At 39.3% G+C, this 22,712-nt stretch overlaps 1 protein-coding gene and 1 long non-coding RNA gene across 11 annotated transcripts in view; one reads left to right on the top strand and one right to left on the bottom strand.

Moving 5' to 3' along the window:
• LOC308199612 overlaps positions 1 to 22,712 on the bottom strand; it is a 289,413-nt gene that overhangs the window by 245,830 nt on the left and 20,871 nt on the right. The gene's annotated exons all lie outside the window — the stretch shown is intronic.
• Positions 1 to 22,712, top strand: part of SPHKAP (SPHK1 interactor, AKAP domain containing) — a 71,765-nt gene that overhangs the window by 31,728 nt on the left and 17,325 nt on the right. For 8 of the 9 annotated variants that reach the window (XM_080604005.1, XM_080604009.1, XM_080604010.1 and 5 more), the window contains 2 exons: positions 17,006 to 17,065; positions 20,135 to 20,269. In XM_080604005.1, the coding sequence (XP_080460131.1) occupies positions 17,006 to 17,065; positions 20,135 to 20,269 (195 nt within the window). The remainder of the gene's footprint in view (positions 1 to 17,005; positions 17,066 to 20,134; positions 20,270 to 22,712) is intronic. The other variant, XM_080604008.1, reaches the window with a different exon arrangement.

Genomic DNA, 22,712 nt, shown 5'->3' with positions numbered 1-22,712 from the left:
AGTGCTGCTACAGTGCCCTCTTAATTAGTTTTTTGTTGCTTCTGCCTGACCCCCTGTCATGTGCAGTGGTCCTACGAGCGGCCTGATGAATGCTGGGAGCACAGTGGAGAGGGGAAGATGACATGACTAGGGAAGCAGGGATGGTGGGGCTGTAACCAGCAACTGGGTGGGATTATGCTGCATGGAAGAACCCTAATCCATCATCAGCACAGGGGGAGGAAGAATTGCAGCATGGAGTTGTTAGCTGGTCAGTCAAGTGCAGAATATACTCGGTCTAGAATACAGCCGTTAGCATATCAAGGAAAGGGAGCAATGGTTATTTTAGTCAAAGGTGCCAAGACTTGTCTTGGTGATAAAGGAAGCAGACTATTAAGAAAACAAACAGGTGACGTATTATAGATCATGTTTTCTGTGATCTCTGTTTACTGAGACAATGAAGAATGTCATTTTGCCATCATAACATTTGGACTTTCAGAACTGATCGCTCGCCTTGATACTGCATAGCTTGGCTACCCTAAGCAGATGCTTAGGTATTGTCAATTTTGTGGCAGTTTAGCCATCAAGTTTTTAAATAGATTCAGGGGGAGGTTAAGGCCATTACACACTAATTTGAGCTGGTTGAATAGGAGCTTCTGTGGTCTCATCTCCGCCATCCCCTTCATTGACTTTTTTACTGCCCTTGCATATGAACATGCACTAAGTCAAGCCACAGAGAAAAGCAATTGTGAAATGAAGAAATTAGTTTTTCCGGCCAATTCTTCCTTGAATCATCTCACAGTATTGTCAGACAAATGCCAGTACTTACTCAAGTGATAGAACAGAAACATCCAGGAAACAGCTCTCATAAATTAATTCAAACTGAATGATAACATATGCAGAAAGGGAGAATCCTTGGCAAGGTGTACTTTGAGGAAAAGAGCATGTGTGCTTTTTAGTCAAATAAAAGTATATTATGAGTGATTTTCATCTGTTTCTTCACCAAAGTCTTTTTAAAGATTTGACATTATGTGACTTTAGAAGTTTAGGTACAAATATACCTACTTATGTTTTACATCAACATCTTTCATATGAGAATAACTTCCAAGTAACTTCTTAGTGCAGTTACCAGGTGGTCAGGGTGTGAAAATCTGTGCATTAGGGCATTTTGTTATCAAGGCCCATATGTTCTCCAGAGATTCCAGAGGAGGGGAGCATGCCCTTACTGAAGGGTGGAAATAAGACTTACAAAGGTTCAGAAAAGAGGATGTTTCTTCACAGGTTAGATAGCATTCAGCAAGGCTTCTACACAGCCAAGTATGGAAGTGCACTCTTGAATTCCAAAGAAGGTTTTCTGTTTGTTTTAAATCAAAAACACATGTATGATTTTAGGCATCATTCAGAAAAATCCTTAAGTACAATTTCCTGAATAGTGACCATACGTGGCTGAAACAACTTCATATTTTATCGTGTTTGAGTGAAGGTGAACGTTTCATAGTAAACATAGTGAAGGCCTTTTTCTCCACAGAAAATAGATAAACCTACACATGAAGATGCTTATCCTCCCTACATACACACCCTCATCAATGTTACATGGACAGAGACTTACAAGAGTGTTTATTTTGCCTTTCAGTCAGGAGTTACTCAGGCTTCTTCCAGAACAGCATTGTCTCTTTCAGAAATCAAAATCGAGCCATTGCCTTCCAGATCTAAGCCATAATTACTAGAGGTATTTTTAGTTTTAAGTCCCATCTTCCTATTCAGCCTGACTATACCTTAATTATATCCTGACAAGGAGCAGGAATCAGCAGCTGCAGGCTAGATTGTGGCATTGAGTCTTAGCCCTTTCTCAGGCTTGTGTGGGTGTTGTGCTGTGGTAAGGATTAGCACCTTCCAGAGAACCACTCTCTAGCTCACACAGAGGAACAAGAAACACTCCTCGTGTTGTTCTCTGCCTTATGGAGCCCAGCGCAGGCAGACTGATCACCAATTCAGAAAACCACTGACTTTTGTGTAGAAAGGATTACTTGTATAGTCTGCAAAATATATTTCTCTTTTTTTTTCTCTTGTACATATTTGTCTGAGAAAAAAGCTATATATATGAGCTAATGTTCAGGCAGAAATTAAATATGCCTATTAAAAGTTGCATTTCCACATTTTCAGTGTCACACACACATTTTATACAGCAAACAAGTTTCCTTACGTGTTGGAGGGGGGAGGATTGACAACAGCCTTTTCTCTCTTTCCTCTGTAACTTTAGACTTGAATGCTCATAAATCTTCTGCCTGATCTGCCATCTTCTCTCCTGTCCCTCTGTGATACTCTCATACAGCAGTGGTTTCCTACCCGTATTTAAGAGCATTGGATTCTTAGCCTCACTCTGACAAAGCTGTAAGTAGGGTAGTAGGGTTGCCCAAAACTGGGAGGATCAAGTGCAGTAGTGTAGCGTACTAGCACTGTATCCCCATCAGCATGTCAAAAATTGTCCTATTCTCAGTGCCTCCATGGTCTGATGTCTCAAGAAATGGGATTCTTGTGCTGTCTCCAGAGTGGACATCTATAACTGCCTGCTGCTATCATAACCACAGGCTCCCTCTAACATAAACTGCAGCATGAGGCATGCAGAAATCTGTTAAACGTTGAGTGTACAGGGCACTAGAGAAAACAGATGGGGCATGTGGCATAAATATTTATTGGCATATTTTCTTTAAGTCATAAGTGACAATTAATTACATCAAACCCAAAGGAATAACTCTTAATGGGAAGAAAATATTCACAGCTGGTTTTGAGGCAATAAATTACGAGGAGATGGCTGTGGATGATTCATTACTGCAGTCCAGCCGTTAAAATAGGGATAGTCTCTAAAATATCAAGACTCATAAATCCACCAAGTTGCTTGAGATATGCACCTTGTAAAGAGCAATTGGGACTAAATTTCAGGTCCCGTCAGGTCACATCAGGACCTAATTCATGTGAACTTGAGTGACTCACAAAAGACAGTATATACTGGGTTGTCTCCTTTTGGAAAGAATATATTAGGGCTTGCAGGAAGAGAAGTTGGAAACCCTATCTGCACATCAGATAGCAGTTGTGCAGCTCATGGGGCAGATTTTTACATAAGTGAGCCTCTTGAACCCTATGTACAAGGTAGTGAAGGATGTAGGGGATTAAAGCAAATCAAGAGAAGATGTGCTCAGGCACTCATTTCCACAGTGCTGTTTCCCAAGCCCATTTTCCTCCTCCCTTTACAGCAAAGGCAGAGAGAGATTTTTAAAAGGCTTACCTTACCTTTTTGCCATGTTCTCAAAGACTTCTGCTACTTTGTTCCTGCCTTTGAGCTGTTGGTTGATGCTAGGCACAATACAGTAGGCATGGAATAGCCCCACTTAACTGACACTAAACTGCTTTAGTTGTTTAGCCTTTCAAGTCAACACAGTCTTTCTGAACCCAAATCCGTATCTGCACATGCTGCCTGTTTCAGGTATAAGGGTTCTGACCCACTAAACTCCACAGAAGTGTCCATGGAGGGATGCCATCACTAGGAACACTTACAGGTTTTGCATTTCAAGGAGCAAAAGTAGAAATGAGCACGCATGGTTACAGGTGTCCTGCATCTCTACAAGAGTTACAAGATCTCTGACAGAAGACAAATTGACAAACTGAACTAATCATGTAATACTTACCTGGCATTAAAAGGTATACAGTTCAATCTATTATTTTTATTTTAGCTAAAAAAGCCACTAACATCTCTTCCTTCATGCACATCCTAAAAGTCTATCTCAAAGTCACAGCAATTCAGTTTTCTAAGCATGGCAGAGAAATAAGATGGTTGTTTCTGTAGCATATATACATTGGCCAGAGAGAGGCCCTTGGATTTTAGAATATGAAGAGAGTAATGTGATTTTTTGGCCATCCTAATGAAGATAGAAAGGAAGAAGGGGGAAAAAGACTTTTTCCACTTACAGCTGAAGTGGGAAACTGTCATCCTCTATTCATGTAAAGGATTTTATGATAAAAGGAACTTCTGGACAAACTATGAGCAGAGAGTGCCATTGTCCTATTTTTTGCTGATTTGCAGTAGTCTGATCTCACTTCTGTGAGGTCAGGAAGGTACCGCTGTATAGCTGAGGGATCCTTGTCATAAAGCCTTTTGAGTTATTGAGGTTACAGTGCAGAAGGTGTACCTGAGCTTCTTTGTATTCTGGGGTTACCGCTTGTAAATCCTCCAACCTGTATTATACCACTGCCTCTGCTTCCAACTGTGTGGTGTATCTAGTACTTCCAAACTAATATTTTTTTAATTTCTACATTTTACAGCTGGTTCCTCTGCCAGAATCATTTTGGCAGGCATGGAAATTAACGTGAGACAAGCATTGCATCCAAATGTTAATGGATAATTAGCTCTGTCTTCCAGAGGATGCTTTTTTTTTTCCTGAGTCACTATCATACTATTCCAAACATCTCATATAAGACATTCAACTCAAGATCCTCTTTAACCATTTAAGTATTAAGGATCAAATTCTACTGTGTATGGAGGAGAACTACATCCCTTATACCATTTCCAGTCTCCTATCTACCAAAAGGTTGAGCTGTACTCATTAGTTATAACTGTTAGTGCCTCCAAAAAGAAGAAATGAAAGCCAATGGAGGGAAACCAATATTTAATGAGGGGAAAAATGTAATCTTAAAGCAAATACTTGCCACAAAAAAGCAACAACTGGTAATTTTTAGTTTCTTGATTTCTTGCAAAATAGCTCAGATCTCTACAGAAAGGAGATGTGAACCCTTGTAACACATCCTTCTTCAGTAGGTATTTCTCTCTTTGCTCAGGAAAGGGAAACACTTGGGAATTAACTAATTGCCTTCTTCCATCCCATGACAGCATGCCAATTCAATAGCAAGGTAGGAAACAAAAAACAGCCTGCTTCCCAAAGCTACTCAAAGGTGGAGCGATAGGAAGCCAAATAACAGTGATAACAGAAAAAAAAAAAAAAAAGTGGGGGAACACTATAGAATATTAGCTGACACTCAGCAAATTTCAGTTGGCAGTTTGTTAACAGTTGGGATCTCCTTCTCCCAGAAACTATAGGACAATGCCTTTTCCTGTACGTGCATTATAATGTGGGTGTCACAAATCTCACTGCTCTGCTTAGAGATATTTTAAAGAAGCACAATATAGAAGCTGAATGAAGATCACATGCTAAACATTATGAAATTGTATGCACAAGAAAGCCACGCACACACTCCTACTTAAAATAATTCTCATTTCCTCTTCATTAGGGAGCATGTGACTGCACAGTTATGTCTTAAAACAGCTGAGAAATTAGTGAGCAGGCCTGGGTGAGTGCAAGCCCATCTGCCCCCAGTCAGCTATGCTAACTGCTTCCTTGCCAGCTCAGCCTGCTGCTGGCTGCAGCAAACGCCTTTAAAGTAAAATGAGCAGTTCTTTATAACACAGATAAGCACACATACCCAATGACAGAGTGAGAGGGAACATGAGAACACACTAGAGTTGGAATTCCTTCTCAATGCCTTTGTGCCCCTTGTTGTATTGGTCCTCAGCTCTTAGCATACAGAACTTAAAGCTTATCTTCAATGGAAGTTACACCTAGTTGCTACACCTAGTTGCCATGACTGTTTTCTTCTCCAGAATTCAGAACGTTGTACATACAAAGTGCATGTTCGCACGTCCTTTGAACTGAGTGATCAACTACAGCTGTCCATACAGCATCCATTACATCATCATAATATTAGCATATGACTTCTTTTTCCTAGCATAATTAAGAACAACTTACCACCAGCTATGAGAAACAGAGATGGGGGTTCTGTTTTGTAGAGAGATTTCCTTTCTTGAAGTATCAGCATAAGTCAGAAAACAATCAGGAACCACACCACATAGTGCTTCTGAAATTACCTAAATTTTTGCTCCTGGCAGTGTTGCTGCAAACTAGCTCAGGCTGAGAGGTTTTCTTGCTCCTCTTCCAGAAGGATCTAATCCAATCCTCAACTAGATGTCAGGATTTCTCATCTCTTTGCTCTTCCACAGATAAACTGGGAGCTACAAAAGCCCTGACTTTAATCATTACTGCAGGATCTTGCAGACCTCTGCCTGTCACACTGCAATGAGAGCCCAAATTAGGGGATGAGACCAAATTAGGGAATTAGGGGATTAGCCACAGAAAGCATGGCAGGGAGCCTCACAGTCCTGTTCTCATAGGAGCTACAGGTTTAAGAAGCTTACCCGTAAAGCAGTCATTTTTCTGGTAGAAGCTTGTTTAGCACTAGAAGAAAGTTTAGACCAGAAACATCCTTTTAATTTTCAACCTTGTCATTTCAGATAAGATAAATTGGAAGCTACGAAACTCTTGCTTTGTTTAAGGAGCTTGTTCTAAAATACCCCAGTCTTTTTCATATATTTTCTTCTCCTGACAGTTATATAAATGCAATTCTTATATGTATGTAAAATGAACCTCTCAGGTTTTTTGAGCTTCAGAGCTTAAAAATGGGAATGGTAAAGCTAAGAATCTAACTGACTCATAGGCAGAAAGATCTTTATTTCTGTCTCCTGCTATTTAACTTAGTAGAAAAACATCCACAATTTCAGCAGATGTGTGGTCTAGCTTGGAAAATACAGAGCTTGTGCGAATAGGTGAGTGCAGAAGAGCAGCTACTTGGCCTGACACACAGGGGCTGGGGATGGTATTGACAGTTCTAATATGGTGGCCCTCTCCTCCAGATTCCAGCAGAATATGTTTGGCTGAGACCTTTTATGGTCTCTTCAACTGATGCTATACAAACATGGGTAGAATCATGCTTTTCTAAGTAACTTTTCCAAGCATTTAGAAAGAATCAATGTCAAATTCACCAAAATGAGGCTTTCCAGTTAAAATCACTTTATACATTATAAATAGTTAAAAGAATTTCCCATCTTGCTTCTTAAATAGTGTATTTGGGAAAGATAACTTCTACCAGATCCCCTTTCCCACATCCCCCCTTTTTCCCCCCCTCCCCTGAAAGGTGTTTAAAGAACTCCGTGAGAGGAAATGATTTATCTTTGCTATTTCATACTAGATTCTGGAAATCAATAAATCATACTTCAACTGTGTCAAGACCTATATCTGTCAAAAACTACATGTAATTAGGCAAAACATTGTCCCAAAGTAGCTGTGGATTTGTGTGCATAAAAATATTTTGACAAAGTAGTTGAATTAGAGTTAATTTAGTTTGATTAATATTTTTTTTTTAAGAATAAAGAGGATACCTAGGATTACAGCGACAGTAAAGAAGCCTAATTGCAGTTTCTGTTTGCCTGTTTACCAACAGTAATAATTTCAGGCTCAACTGAGAGCAATGAAAGAGCAAATCCAAGTTGAGGGGGGAGCAAATGAATAAAGGAGAAGGGGAAAAAAAAAAGGAAATCTTGAAGTTCAGTCAAGCCTTTCTTTCTAATTATGCAGTGGCATTTAGGGTTTTGAGAGCATGTATTTAAGATGTCAAATTAACTGACTTGATGGATCTTTTTAATGTTACTGAACAACATATTCTCCAAGCATGGCAGGCATGGTGATTCATGATTTCATTTTCAAAAAAATTTGTGGGATCAGGGATGGTGATATCTTAGATAATTTTTATGGATGCTTACACAAAACAGTCCTCTAAAAATAGGCAGAGGGCAAGAGAGGGCAGCACCAAAGTAAACCTGCACTTATGCAAAAGCAGACAGACCTGCGGGCCCACTCCTTTCAGGGACACATTTGGCAACAGAGCCTCCCCTGATGTCTCTGAGAGCCCTAAATAGAAAAACAGAGGGGACCAGTGTCTTCACAGAGCCACGTCAAACAATCTCCCACAGCAACAGACACCGTCAACAGAAATTAAGCATTGGGCTTCAGCTTTTTCCAAGTCAAACTTTAAGCCCTGATGGTATGTGGGAGGTGGGTGAGAAGAAGGAAGAAGGCAGGAGGGTGGGTAGCCTTGATCAGGAGACAGACTGTGTCACCACCAGTGCTGACAGTGGGAGGAACTGGTGCTTCTGCCCCACCAGCGTTGTTCTTGCAACTCCTCCACAGTTTGTAGGATCCAGTATGCCACACAGAGCTACCATTCTGCGTGCTGGAGATTAGATCTTAATTTTCAGTCATGACATAGTTTATGAGGACACGCAGTCTAGGTGAGCCCAGGTGACAACTTGCAGTAGCTTTTGAAGTTGTTGGCTGACGTCTGTTTAATTACATAATAGAGTTCAGGGGTCCCAGAGATAGAAGTTTGTACAGGCCTCATGAGTACAAGTGGCGCTGGGAGACTGTAAGCGCACCGGCTGTGTGTGAAGCCTGCGCCTTCCTGCACAGCACAGAATCCAGACAAGGCCGCACTTTCACAAATGTTCTTCTGAAGGGAAAGTGCCCATCAGAGCTTACATCTCAAGATGCTAAAAAGTTAACCTTGAAATGTTACTACATAGGTAAGCGAGCCTTTTGAATTCCAGCACTCATGTACCCCATCAGAAATTCAGCTGGTTTCTGCACCATTTTGTAAGCACAACAACACGTAATACTACTACTTTTTCTAGCAATCTTGCTGCTTCAGAGCTCAGTTTATAAACTAACTGCTGGGGCAGAGCTGCCCTGGAATTTATAAAGTGTGTGTGAGCAGACAGATGCTGTGCAAGTCTCCTTCAGCAGAAACAGAGGTTGGGCCTTACAGGCCTACTTTGACATGACAGAAGCTGTTGGCAAAGCGTACGTTATCTTTATTATAGAACTTCAGTCAGAAATGATGAAAATAGAGATTGGTGAGCCACAGCAGGAGCAAAGGCCATAGCAAAAGACTGAGCTAGAGAAGTTGGGGAATTGGCCCTTGGTTTGAAACACACTGTTAAGAGAGGACCCACAAAGCAGAGGGCATTTCTGCTGACTCTGGACTAATCCTCAATTCTGACACTAGTGTTTCTGTTTTTTTGCTTTCATGTTCTGTTCTTCCTAGTAATTTGTGCCTTATCTTCAGTAGCCCTTGTGTAACTGAACTCCTGTAAATTAGTAGATTTAAGGCTGTATTTAGAGACTGTGAATTGCTGAATTTAGAGACCATGCCATGTGTTGTCAACTCAGTGCCTAGAACAGGATATGCTATCTTGTGAATTGCAGTGGAAACCACTAGCTGTGTTGGTAAGAGTTTGTTTTCTGTGAGAAAGTCTCTAAAGAATCAATTGGTTCATTTACAGAATAAGACTTTTTTATTATTATTATTTGTACTTCAACTTCACCTAGAGATATCTAGAGTGACTATGTTAGTTCCACATACCTTATCGGTAATATCTAAGATCACTTTCACCAAACTGTTTCCATTATAAAACAAATTTCTGCTTCTTGTAACACTGGTCAGCTGTAGCTGGTCTTTTGTGGGCTGAATACCAGTGCTGTTAAGGATAAGATGAAGTGCTGATTGTCATAGGGGAGAAAAATACGACTATTGGCTAAAAAATTAATCTCATCCCAGGAAGCAAGAAAAGCACTGGAGCAAGGATGGACTTGAGGAGGAGAGGAAAGAGTTTAGGGCGTTGTCCTAATCAGATCTTATAAACTTGATTTTTATTCCTAATATGTATATTGATGTATATTTATCATATACTTGAGTTCAGTAAAAGTCCACCAGCAAACGTCCATGTTTCCTTCCTTAATTAGTTCACACTTCATTTTCTCAAAAGCAGAGAGAAGTTACAGTATGGTGTGCCTGTGCTACAGAAGGATCACACTAAGTAGCAAAGTGGATTGTTTGTCATCTAGAGACAATTTCCGATACACAGGACCCAGTCCTGAAATCCTTTCTGAAGAAGGCTTTGAGCTGATATTTATCAGGAGACTTGTTTCAGAAGCTGTGACAACCTTGGTGCTGCTGAATTTGACTGCAGCCCTGCAAAGTACCACTCCTCTAGCCCTTCCCCTCTGCTGCAGCCCAGAGGAAAGGCATCTATGCTCAGGGGACACTAATCTGTAGCAGAACTTCCCCACAGTGCAAATGACAGTACAAATATGAAAAATACAGGCTAAACCATTATGCACATTAACATTGTACTACAAAAGGGAAAAAATATATCATACTAGGTATCATCATGATATGATAAACATTACTGAATGTAAGAGCTAGCTCACTCAGTTAAATATATACTTTTCCAGATATTTCTATCTTAACTTCTGATCTAACAGCTTACATCTAGTTTTTAATACAATTTACTCCTTCCATCCAGCTGATGGATATACTTATGCTTTGGTACTACCTGCTAATCATATACCCCAGAGACTTGGAACAGCTGGAACTTGCAACTAATCATTCCCCTATAGACACTGCTGTAGAATATTTTCACTTGATATCTCTGTTTAGCAAAAACATTTGCATTTTTATATTAGGCTTCACAGCATTTACTTCGCTGTCTCTCACAAGCACTGAAAATGCCCGCTCTTTTGTGCACCACAGAACTGACATGGACAGATAAGAAGAATTGATTTATGCACTTATTCTTTTTAATTACCTTTCTTGATTCTACATGACATGCAAATGTCTTCAGGAAAAATAGTTGATTTTCATAGTACTTTAGAGCAACAGTTTACCAAATCTAGATGTGTTTATCTAGATGTGTTAAGAAATAGTAGACAAATATTCAACTGTCCCAAAAATATGAACATTCATTTGATGCACCGTCAATGTTCTCCATATATCCAAGATTGTAGTAATTCCCCACTTCAGTTACTTATAAGATTAAAGAATGCATCTGTTTGGCTTTGTAGACTATGGGCAGTTATATTTCTTGGCTTACCAAGACGGCCTGAGCAAAGACTGCCAAAGAATCGGAAATTCAAGGCTACAGAGAGTCTCTTTCACTTTGCTTCATTGTGACTGCCAAAGAATTGGAAATTCAAGGCTGCAGAGAGTCTCTTTCACTTTGCTTTCATTGTTAAAGAGATCATTTTTCCAAACCATTAAATAATTTATGTTCTTTAGTGCATTTATTTAGCAGAGCCTGCCCTATAGTTAGCTACAACAGTTAAAACTTCATGGCATTTTGACAACTGAAAGTTTCAACAATTTCTATGCAATCTTTTCCCTAGAAGTGTCTAAAATTTGGAAGTACTGTTTTATGAAGTTTAGTCTTTGGCTTCCTGAAGTGGTCCTGTAACTGACATACTGTTCGAGGTTGTACTGAGATTTGGGTAACAGCCAATGGCCTGCCCTGCTGAGCAGGAGATCAAAGGAAGCAGAAGGAGGAGAAGGAGCAGAACTTGCTTCTGTGCCACTCACAAACTGATCTCAGATCTATACTCATTATTTCGCTCAGGAACAAATCCTCATTGAAAATAACATCCCCTGCCATGGTCTAATGGAACCATAATTTTTCCATGTCAACAACCTTAACACATAGGAAATGGAAAAAGATGAGATTAACTAAAATGAAGCTAAATTATGGTATAAATTAGGGTTTATTGGTTTAGATGTATCACTGTTTTATTCAGGCCAGCCTTAAAATCAGAGTTCTCAACTTTGTTAACTGTCACGCTTACATTATCTAGTTCTCTAAGATTGTACATGACATTTAAATGCATATAGAAAGAAGAAAATAAGCAAGCATAAGGCCTAGCAAAAACATAATTTAAGAAGACTAATGTGAATGTAAGGTTTTATGGAAACGTACATTAACTCGGCAGTCTTACATGAGCCATAATACTTTTTATTCCTTCTGCAGCAAGGACTATTTTTGACCCCAATCTGCAAATTAAAATGGTGATGTAGAAACATAAAACTTTTATTGTTTATGGGAGACAAGCAAAGAATAGAAATATTAGGTTGGATGTTGCTTTTGGCCTTGATGGACGCAGGGTCATTCCTGTGAAGTTCTGCACCCAACACATGCGTATTTGCTGGGGAGGTCACTGTGTCGTCAGTAACAAGACTTCCATTAAACTCGGAGTTACTCCAAGACCTCTGATTTCTGAAGCTGCAGTGTAGGGAGACTTCTATCCTCTAGAGTCTTACTGAGTCACAGTGCAACCCTGCTAGAAGCTTTTCATTATCCATACACAGCTCAAGCATCAGTTATAGAATGTTTTTTCTTAGTAAATGATTGTTTTAAAATGACCAAAGCCACATGCTTCCCAAAAACTTATACAAGCAGACTTCTTTCAAGTAAAAAAGACTTCTTTGTACCAAGCCTAGATGTGAAAAAACTCATAGGATCCCCAAAATTATAAGATTAATTATTAATGAAAGGGTAATCTCGTGACATTTTAGAACATTTATTAAGAAATCATCATTTTGCAGATATTTTGTTTGACCTTGTAAGAAAAAAAATATTAAATGTCAGTTGAAACTCTATTGGAATTATAAGATTCAAAAAGCTGCAAGTTTAAAGAAGAACAGTCAGATCAATAATTAGGGGCCCTTACAGATCACAAGAGGTCACAGTGTTTTTATTTAAACTTTACATTGGCATAAATAATTCAAGTGAAAATAGAGTGCACGCTCTTTTAGGGAGTCTTGCAGATCAGCATTTTGATAACCATCAGAACAAATGGTCTTAAAAAAAAAAAAAAATCTATCATTGCATTGCCAGAACCTACTGGAAAAGGCATTTTATGCCATCCTAATATAAGTCAAAAATGTGTAAATGTCGCTGGTCACTTTCAAAGAAAAAAACGATTACTCAACATTTCTGGACAAAACATGGCACACTGCCACTTCTCTTTCCTGTGGGATACAGTTTGCTTTGATTCAGATGCATGAAGTAAAACAATATTTTTATCTTGAGCTTTTGCTGACTTCAGCTCCTAAGGGAGCCCAACGTGCAGCTTTACGTTGTACAAAACAGACACCATTCTGGTGAGCGAGGACTTGGAGTCACTATATTTGGTTACTGTGATGTGGGGAAATTACGGTAGTTTAAACTATCTTTCTAGAAACCAGGAGACTCTGACTTGGCTCTAATAGTTTAGAGCATATTGTTTATATTTGTTGTAAGTTTACAGCCACTGTATTGTTTTCCTACTTTTGTACCAATGAAATTAAGACAAGAAGAGAGCTGAGTATTCCAAAACTGCCATCATATTGCAGAGTTACTGCTGAGAGCAGAAATGAATGAGGTCAGACACTCCATTAAATTCTTAAAGACAACTGTCAAAGCAATCATAGTTGCTGTAAAATTTCACAACCCTCTTCACAAACAGTACCTTCATAATTGCAAATTAAAAAAAAAAAAAAAAAAGGATAAAGTGTTCCAGTAGGATGTTAGCATATAAGAAACAATCCACATCCTGAGAACAGACAACACCAGCCCATCACAGAGATGGGAAACAAGGTGGTCGTAACTCCAGGCCTTCAAGGTCTCAAAGGATAATGTTTTAAAAAATCAGAAAAACATCACTGCATTAATGTGAGATGAATGTTTCTCACACAGGGCACAAGGAGCAAGGGCACTGGCAGAGTCAGGTAAATACTAATTGAAAAGCTATATTGTGAGAGCATCATACCCACGTTACGCAGACAGGGACAGGAGGAGAGGCGGCCGACTGCCCTGCTCTGCCCTGCAGCCCTTTTCCTCCTCCCACCATTGGACTCTAAGTTGCTAACTTGTAAAGAGAATGAAATCACTACTGAGTGTCACCAGGGAAAGCTTAAGGTGCAAGGAACACAATTTGAACTTGCCTTCCTTGCTGTGGAGGTACAGTCACTGCTCAAGCTCTTTGCCCTTGAGGACTGCGTTCTCCTCAGCTCTCAGGCTGATTTTGTATACAGAACTGCTACCAGCCTCTGTCTCAGCAGTTACTCAGCCTTCCTAGGACAGGCTTTTTTATCCCACATGTCCTCAGGCTTTGGCATTTAAACCATATTTTACTTTGCACCCAGGAACTGCCTGCTCAGAATTTTTTTTCTCCTATAATCTCTCCTGGGGCTAATTATCTTTTTCACTTCTGTTAGTAGGAAGCTAAACATGAGTCTTACGGTCTTATAGGCATATTGAAGTGCAGTCCCAAACCAAGGAGTCTAACTCCCTCCTGGGCGGTCTGAATTGGAACCTTGCACATTTAAATAGACTTGGCCCTATGAGAGAAGACAGGAGAGAGGATGGAAGAAGCAGAGCAGCACAGACCTGGGACATGAAGTCCCTGTAAGCTTAGTTTCTGGACAGCATTTACATGGATATAGCAACCAGCACAGCACAGAACACAGTGAGTTCTGCACAGTTCCACCACAAATCCATGCACATACATAGAAGTTGAGCCTATGCTGGGGTGTATGGCACCAAATCCAGCCTGCTAGTGACCCTGGATGAGCTAGTCCAAAGCTGATGGCAATCAGCTGTTATATATACAGCAACAGAGTGGTCTGAATGAAGTGGTTTGTGCCACCTGAATTTTCTCATCACCATTTCAGCATTTTGATACTGTCTTCATATGGTCATAGTCCACCTACTGACAGAGATTCTTCAGACTGGTGATGTTCTCTTCAAGCACCTCCAATGAAGCATCTCCAAGAACTAATATCCTCACAGTGAATTTTCTAGACTGTAGCAGTGGTGCAGAGCCTGCTAGGATGGAGCTGAAGAGTTCATTTACGACGAGGTGGTCATCTAGTCCCACTACCTACTCAAAGCAGAGTGAAGCTCAAAGCAAACAGCAAAAGGATACAAAAAAGTAAACCTGTTCTTCAGTGCCTTTCACTGGTCTGAAACTATTTTTGTGTAAAAATTGCCTACAATTAAAATTGTAAAATGAACAGAACAGGAAAGCACTAAGAGACTACAGTGACAAGACAGTGTAATAAATCAATGTCAATGGAATTGACAAGTGTATTTGGAAACTGGATTCAGTACTGCTGTAGGTGTTACATAATCATTTCATTGAGGTCTGAAAATAAAATGTAGATGAAGGAAACAGGATATGACTTTAACAGATAGTCCTGCATATGTTGTTATTTCTTCTCCCGGGGCGTCAGTGAGTTACATGCTATCCACAGCACATGAAACAGAAATAATGATTTATTTGGCTGCTTGGAACAGGCACGCTTTTAGGATGGCTGTCAGTGTCCCTGTTGGAAGTACCAGTGTATATATAGCACACCATCCTACCAATGGCTGGGTAGCAAATGCTTATACACAGAAAAAACTGCTCCAACATAGCTTTTTCATAAAGCCTTTACACTTAATCCAGTGCAAAATTAGACCTTACATTTCTGAGGGCTTGAAAACAAAGGTCCTAAGCAAGAGCCCTGCCTTCGGTACAGTAGTGAGCCTGCTTGAGAGGACTAGAAACCAGCCATATGCCTTCCAGTACTCCTACCCCAGCTGCCAAATGAACGTGTCTTTGAGCACACACCCTGCTGTGCACCTGTAGACTCAGGTATCACTTCTGTGAACAACAAAGTGTGTGCGCAACAGTGTAGTTTCCTAATGCTTTGTAATAAGCACCTATTGCCTGTATGCAAAATGACTGTATGTAAAACCCCAGTGAAAAGTAAGAGAGATTTTTGTCCACGTGATAAACTGTAATGTGTTCAGGACATTATGCAACTACCACGCTGTATTGCTATAGGGTATTTTTAATACTCCATAATTTCAACATTTTAATAACTATTTCTTAAAACTCAGCCAGCCACTAAACACAGATGCCTGTGGCACATGCTGATTGTTGACATTCGCAGGCAGAGAAATATATTTTCTTTAAATTGTAGAAGTGTTGGAAAATATGTTTTTAAGTTCATATAAAGATGCATTAAGCCGTTAAACCATTCTAAAGGGCTAAAGCTTTCTTACTGAGGTTGGGGTTTTTTTTGGTTCATAATGGGAGGTCTGGCTGGATCTTTCCATCTGCTGTGCTGGCTGTTGCTGCAGATGGTCATAATCTGTACATATGGTACGTGCATATATAAGCTGAAACCAACGTTGTCTTGGGTTAAAAGCAGGCACACAAGATGAGCTTGGATGCCTCACACAAGAATATTGGTAAAGGACATAATTCAGAGCATTTTACTTTTCTAGGGGAATTTTACATTGAGTTTGGGAAAGAAATATTTACAGCTTACTGGAAAAAAAAAATCTCAACTCAGAGAATGTAAAGTCTGGAACTGCAGTTTGTTTGGAATACAGTTTTGGCATTAGCTCAACCCTGAATCTGTGCCAGACTTTGGTTTAAACTGAAAAAACTCTCCAAAACTTCCAGTGAGAGAGATATGTGCAACAGCCAGGAACAAGATGGTCATCCTGGCTTTAGAGTCCTTGCTTTTAAGTCAAAGAGAAAGGTAGAGGAGAAAATGGCCTTCCAGTCACGAAAAAAAAAAAAAAAAAGACATCTTCAGAAATAAAGTGGTTTTCAGACCTGAAGTTGCTGCTTAAGCCAGTCTCACTGCCACTAAATCGTTGTTGAAACTGATGGTGACTAGAGAAGGGGAAAAGACCTCATAGTTAAAAATAGTATCTAACAGTGAATCACACATAAACCTAACAAATATTAAGCTGTTCTCAGCTACCTGCTGTAGTACCTGAAAACTTCTGCTTGCAAATTGGCTTATGAACTTCTTGTTAGGAAAAAATATCACAGTATTTCTCTGACATGGAAAAACTCTAGAAGAAACTCACAATTTGTACGGATACCAGTACTTGCACTTCCAAAGATTTAGTAGCAAGTGGCTGAAAAGAGGAATTCATTAGAAAAGCAAGACATGAATAATTTCTGACACATGATCAAATGCATTTTCAATATTTCCTGTATCTTTTCCTATAACCTCTGTATTACAATTTATTGGCAACATTTGCCCATTCATCAGATGAAATAATTGTCAGAGCAGATGAAGCCATGAATCTTCCTTCTGTCCCTTTTTTTGTACTTTTTTTTAGAGCTCTGCTGTTCTCTTTGCTAACTTTTCTTGCACTGGGAAAACACTGCACATATTCAACTACAAGGGTAGAAAAGGAACATAAATTGACTTAAAAAGAGTTGCTACCACTCTAGCGTGACTCTGTAAGCTACTGTTTTCTTTCTTATTTCAGGTTTGCTTTGTGAATTTAGATGCAAACAGAGATGATTGCAGCGATGAGCAAGTGCAACAGGTAACAATTTCTGTCCTAATAACATGTACAATGAATGTAGATACATCAGGACTTTCCAAAACAAACCCAGATCAAAACTCTATGGACAATTCAAAGACAGAATTTAGCTCTTACGGAAAGGAATGCACCATGAAATGAACGCATTTCAACGCCTGTCCCTATTTTGTAGCTTTTCTTGTTCCCATCCCAGAAATGCCTACTTTATTACTGCAACCTGTGAATTAACAGCATTTATCCTGTCAGTGGACTTCTTGCTCAGCCACAGTTTTGTCAGAGACTTGGATGTGTCATACATCCAGTTATTTAATTTGACACAATAATACATCAAAATCATTTCTGAAGTCACTCTTTGCTATTGTCAAAAAGCCTTTGAGACTTTAGTCATTTGACCCATCTCACTCAGTCAAACTCCAGGTGGTTTGAATATGTGGTCTTGAGAAGAAGATTAGATAAAACAGAACTAAAGATGTGTTTGACCTGTTTAGCTGAAAGTTTAGAGGGATAGGAAAAAAAGGGGATTTAAATACATATATAAGAAAGAAAAAAAGTTTGGTTACTTTACAAAAACTAAGACAAGCTATGTCATGATATTCTATTTAAAATATGTATGCTCATTCCAAAACATTCTCAAATCTGAGGAAGTCACATTTTAAAGGTATGGCCCGATAATCAACTTTGAGATTACATCTTCCTTTACCGTTCATTTCCATCATCCTGGCTTGGTGCCTATGCCTGACACTTAGCTGCTGGCAGCAGTATGTGGTAAGTGCTCAAAGGAAGAGTCTCCTGGCTATTCAGGGAGTTCCTCAGTAAAGCATTTAGGTTTGCTGGAACCATTTTAGCTCATGGAAGGACAACTGATGTAGGGACCTAGGTGCCTTCTGCAAGTCATAAATTAGCAAGAACTGTTTCTCTATGCCATTTTCTACATCCTGGATCTGTGAAAATTCAGATGACAAAAATAAATAGAGTTTCTTGCAGAAAAATGATTTTTCTGTTGAATCAGCAGGTTAACTGTGCAGAACAGATTGAGAGGTTTAACTTCACTGATCCCACAAAAGCACCAGTTGTTTTCTAATAAACAATCATTTTGCTAGTTAATCCTTAAACTAGTTTAATGCAGCGACTGTTTACAACAGCTGGAAATGAGTTTATTCCTTCACAAGCACAAATCACCTCTGAAAGCAGCAGCAGCGTGATTTTTACCTCTCAGCCCTACAGCAGCAGTGCATACACCACTGGCACACTTCACGTGGCCACCAGCAGCTTCGTTCCCAGCAGAGCCAGCAGCCCCCCGGGGCACCCACCCCTGCCACCCCCCGTGACTTCTACCAGCACAACCACACCTTTTGGGCTCATTTTAAAAATGCACTTTCTTGTGCAGAGTCAACACATTCATTAGGTGTGACTAGGACTGATATTTTAATTTTCAATGTAGATAATAAAATACTCAATGCTAGCATAGGCATTGTATATTCTTCTTATAGTACTGCATTTAATGTAAATTGGCTTTGAGTGAGGTGGGGTTTTAATACCCACTAAAGCAGTGAAAGCATTTCACATAGGAATTTTAAAGATGTTAGCATAGCTGTCATTCATATGAAATATATAATTATTTACTAATAGATACTGTTGGGATTTTGCATTATCCTCTGGACCTTGAAATGGGTTACACTGTTGGAGGGGTTTTTATTATTTTTTAAAAGCATAATCATCTTTCCATTATTTTTTATTCTGAACAAAAAGCAAATTCAAAATGTCATAATTTTGTATCTAAAAAATCTGATAGAATGTGGCAATTTAAGCAGTAGAAGATAGAGATATGTAGAGAAATGTGTGTGATAACAGAAAGGTTATAATTTAAAAAAAGAAAAGATGAGAACTTTTTTGAGCTATACTGAAATGTCAAACTGAATTGAAGTGCTGAATTTAGTTATGTCAAATATAAATACTTAGCCCCATCTGAAGATCAGTCTACTGAAAAGTAAATTGTTCCCCGAAACCGAATTAGATTTGCTAAGCCAGAAAGTTTTATTATATCTAATTTAATTCACTCTGAGGAAAAATAACAGTACTGCAAGATTATCATTCTAAAGATGAAAAGGAAAAAGTAGAGTGTTATTGAATTGCATAGTAACTAAAGCATGGGGCTGGGTACGTGAGATCTGCATTCCCTTAATGGCTTTGCCATTTGATGAGTTGTGTTCGTGTATAAAATGGAAGTGGTATTTACTTCCTCTGGAATGGGTTGTCCTTGATTCCCTGTTCATAACGCGCACTGAGATCCTTGGCAAGAAAGGACTGCAAGCACTCTTAGAGCAGGTATTGTCCTCCTCGTCTGGCCTTTGTACGCTAATGAGCACAGATATTTACTGGCACACCACTGGGACTGTAGCAGTATTGCAGTACAAATCTCCTGTGTTACAAAGCACAATTGATGTTAATGTTATTGCCATCTTTGGCTCTAGCAAATACATGACAGACAGAAAGTGATTGCATCATTACAAAGGAAAGGTCATGAAAGTGTCCAGTGGAGCAGCAAAGAAGTGTATATTCCATCTGTGTATTAAATACTTTTGTTATTCCAGATTTAGAAATGCATTAATTTGATCAGCAATTTTCAGCTAACTTTCCCTTTGGGTTCTTGCTTATCATATGCCTGAAAGATTTGCCCTATTCTCATTACCATACTTATTGTCTAAACCAGAAAAGATTCAGCAACAGACACAGTGTTCTCAGTCTCTTAGGAACTCTCTTGTAATAGGAAAGCCAAGCATTTAGATGTGCAAAGGCAATCAACTCTTTAGCACATGCCAGTGTAAGGGATGACAAATTGTCCTACTGGAGTGCTGTGCAGAAGTTTACACCATCACCGTGGTCATGGCCTGGGGGCTCAAAAGAAAGAATGTGCATTTTAATGCTGCCAGTTCCACTTTTGATGAACTCGAAATAGTAAGTTTAAGCTTTCTAAAGGAATGCCTAAGTTGTATACCATTTTGTTATTTATGAATATAACTGCACAACTCAGACTTCATTACCTGAGAGCAAAATCTGTCTTTCAAACTACAGAAATTGATCAGCGTCTCTCCAAGTCTCCCCAAACTCATCAGTTCTATGAATGTACAACCACCCAAGGAAAATGAAATAGTCCTGCTGAGTGGATTAACATCAGGAAACCTTCAAGCTGATTATGAAGTTCCCCAGGTAGGAATCATAAACTCTTCTTTAGGACCACATCACAGCTGTGAAGGAATTTGGAAACTGAAAAAAGGAAGGTGAAAGCAGGGACTCTATACCAGTTTAAGAACTGAGCAGGAGTTTGCAAACATAAAAAAAATAGATTTTTCTTAGAGAGGTTAAGTGAAAGAGGAGGGAGGACAAAGAGGAGAGATCCCTCTATTCCCCATAGATCCTGCAGATATCTGGGTTGCAGCTGATAATGCTGTAAGCCACATTACCAGTTGATACTACTTCAGGGAAGGCAGGCAGTGGTGGCAGAGATGATTCACAATCCCAGATTTCAAGAGTAGGGTAGCAGGAGTCAGAAGGACAGCACAGAGAGGGAAAAGGAATGATATAACATTTTCTGTACACACAGCTACAACAGGGCACAGCTCCTACAGACTCCCTTTCAAGTGAAGTCTTTCTTACTACTGAAGTCTACTTACTACTTTTGTTCCCAGTCCATCTGGTCCCACACATCGACCTCAGAAAAAAGCTGACAATAGGGCTTGAAAATCCTTGAGGCTACCCTAAGCCTGAATATGACAATTGAAAATACCAGGACACATTAACCATATCAGAGCTGATACTTCATTTAGCTTCTGTCAATGTAAAAAGTAATTAAAGCATAAATTAAAACTTAACATTTAAAGGAGCTAAAGGCAAAGTTCTCACACAAACTCCTTCACTCCTGTTATTGCCAATGAAATGTTCCATAATCAGAAACTGCAGGCCAAAAATTCCTCCTACTGGCACCACGTTGAGAAAGGAAGCAAATGATAACATTTGCTTAAAGGCATTTCAACACACAAGTTCCAGGAACTTAACTCCTTATTATAATAAAAAGGTGGTTTGGGGGGATGGAGGTGGTTAAAAAAAAAAAAACTCCTTTCCACTTTTATCTTATTTCTTTCTCTTCATGTCTGTGCAAAGAAAAAGAATAAAAAATACTTTGGTATTTCCAGTCCGATTCTGATCTCATTTGCCTAAGCATGAATTGGGAACCACTTCATTAAAACTGCAGAGGTGTCCTGCAGTACAAAACTGTCTAACTAGCTTAAAAATGAACAGGTAACTGCAGCAAAGAAAAAAAAAGTCAGAAAACCTTCTTCCACTGATACTGATTTGTGTACGTAAATCTTCATGAAGCAGGCACTAGAACAGCTGTATTGCAGAGATTATTGAATTTTATGTTATACCAATGAGGTGCTCATTAAAGAGAGAAATTACCTGATTATAGAGCTTCCTTGCCACTTGAGGCTAGTGGCTGAATTGAGAAAGATTTAAAAAGAAAAGCACACAAGCCTGGGGTGGGGGTAGAGGTGCTCCAAGCCAGACATCCCTGGGGGGAAGCCTCTGTGGTACACACAGCGATGACACTGCTTCCCAAATAAAGAGTCAGCCCAGTGCTAAAAGAACATGGCCATTGGGACTAGCAGCCTTCACAAGAGTGTAGGTAACAGAGAAATAAAAACTAACCTAAATTTCTGTAAGATGAGTAGAGCTTTTGCACTGAGATAGTGAGATTTATTGGATAGATAAGCAAATGCTATGTTGGCCCTTATATTTGCTAGGCTTTCTGGAGAACTTCATTTGTAAGTAGATTTGCATCATCCTCATACCCTTTCACAAGCACAGCCCTGCAAACTGTGGACTGGAGAAACAGCATGGGAATGTTTGCTCTAAGACTGCATCTGTTATTAATAACAGTTCTCACAACACAGCATATGCTTAGGTCTGATTCAGTAACAATTCCTGAGGGGCTATTTAAAAAAATAAAAATCTTTCTTTTGTATTTTACTTTTAACAGGCTAACGTATCTGGTTTTTTGTTCAGACACATTTTTCAGTTGTAAAGGAATAGTAGACTAATAAAACAGGCAGTTCCAACAAAATAATCATCCCACTATTATTACTAGGTTTCTACTTTGCTTTCACACCCATTCCTAGGATGGGGTTGCGTTATGCTAGGTACTCTGCAAATGCACAGGGAGCCCAGGGTGTCTTTTACGTAGCTTAAAATCTCCAGCCTTGATCCAGAGTTGGTTACACTTACGCTGGCTCCTTCCTGGGGGTCTTGAGTTAAAGTTCATGATCACAAGCTGCAAAAATTTGGCTTTGCTTCAGAGTATATCTGTACCACAAACACAGTTCCATGCAGAGATATCAACTTAGCTTTGAGGGAGTATAAACATCCAACAGTTTTAATATCAATAAAGTGAGCATAACAAGAGTTCTTTTTTCTCAGTTTCTGCCCAACTTCCTGCTTAACTATACAGCCTCTCTGGCTAAGACATCTTTTATGTAAAGGTTCACCACATTGCATGTTTGCAATTGGAGGTTATGCTGGTCTGAAATAACAGGGCTTTGGGCAAATAAGGAGTGAGAGGGAGAAGAACAAAGAAAATAAAACTATTTTAAAATAG

Source organism: Anser brachyrhynchus, assembly GCF_964034855.1.
Source record: "Anser brachyrhynchus genome assembly, chromosome: 9".
Classification (NCBI taxonomy): domain Eukaryota; kingdom Metazoa; phylum Chordata; class Aves; order Anseriformes; family Anatidae; genus Anser; species Anser brachyrhynchus.
Note: the sequence above shows the minus strand (reverse complement) of the source record. Positions and strands in the feature narration are given on the sequence as shown.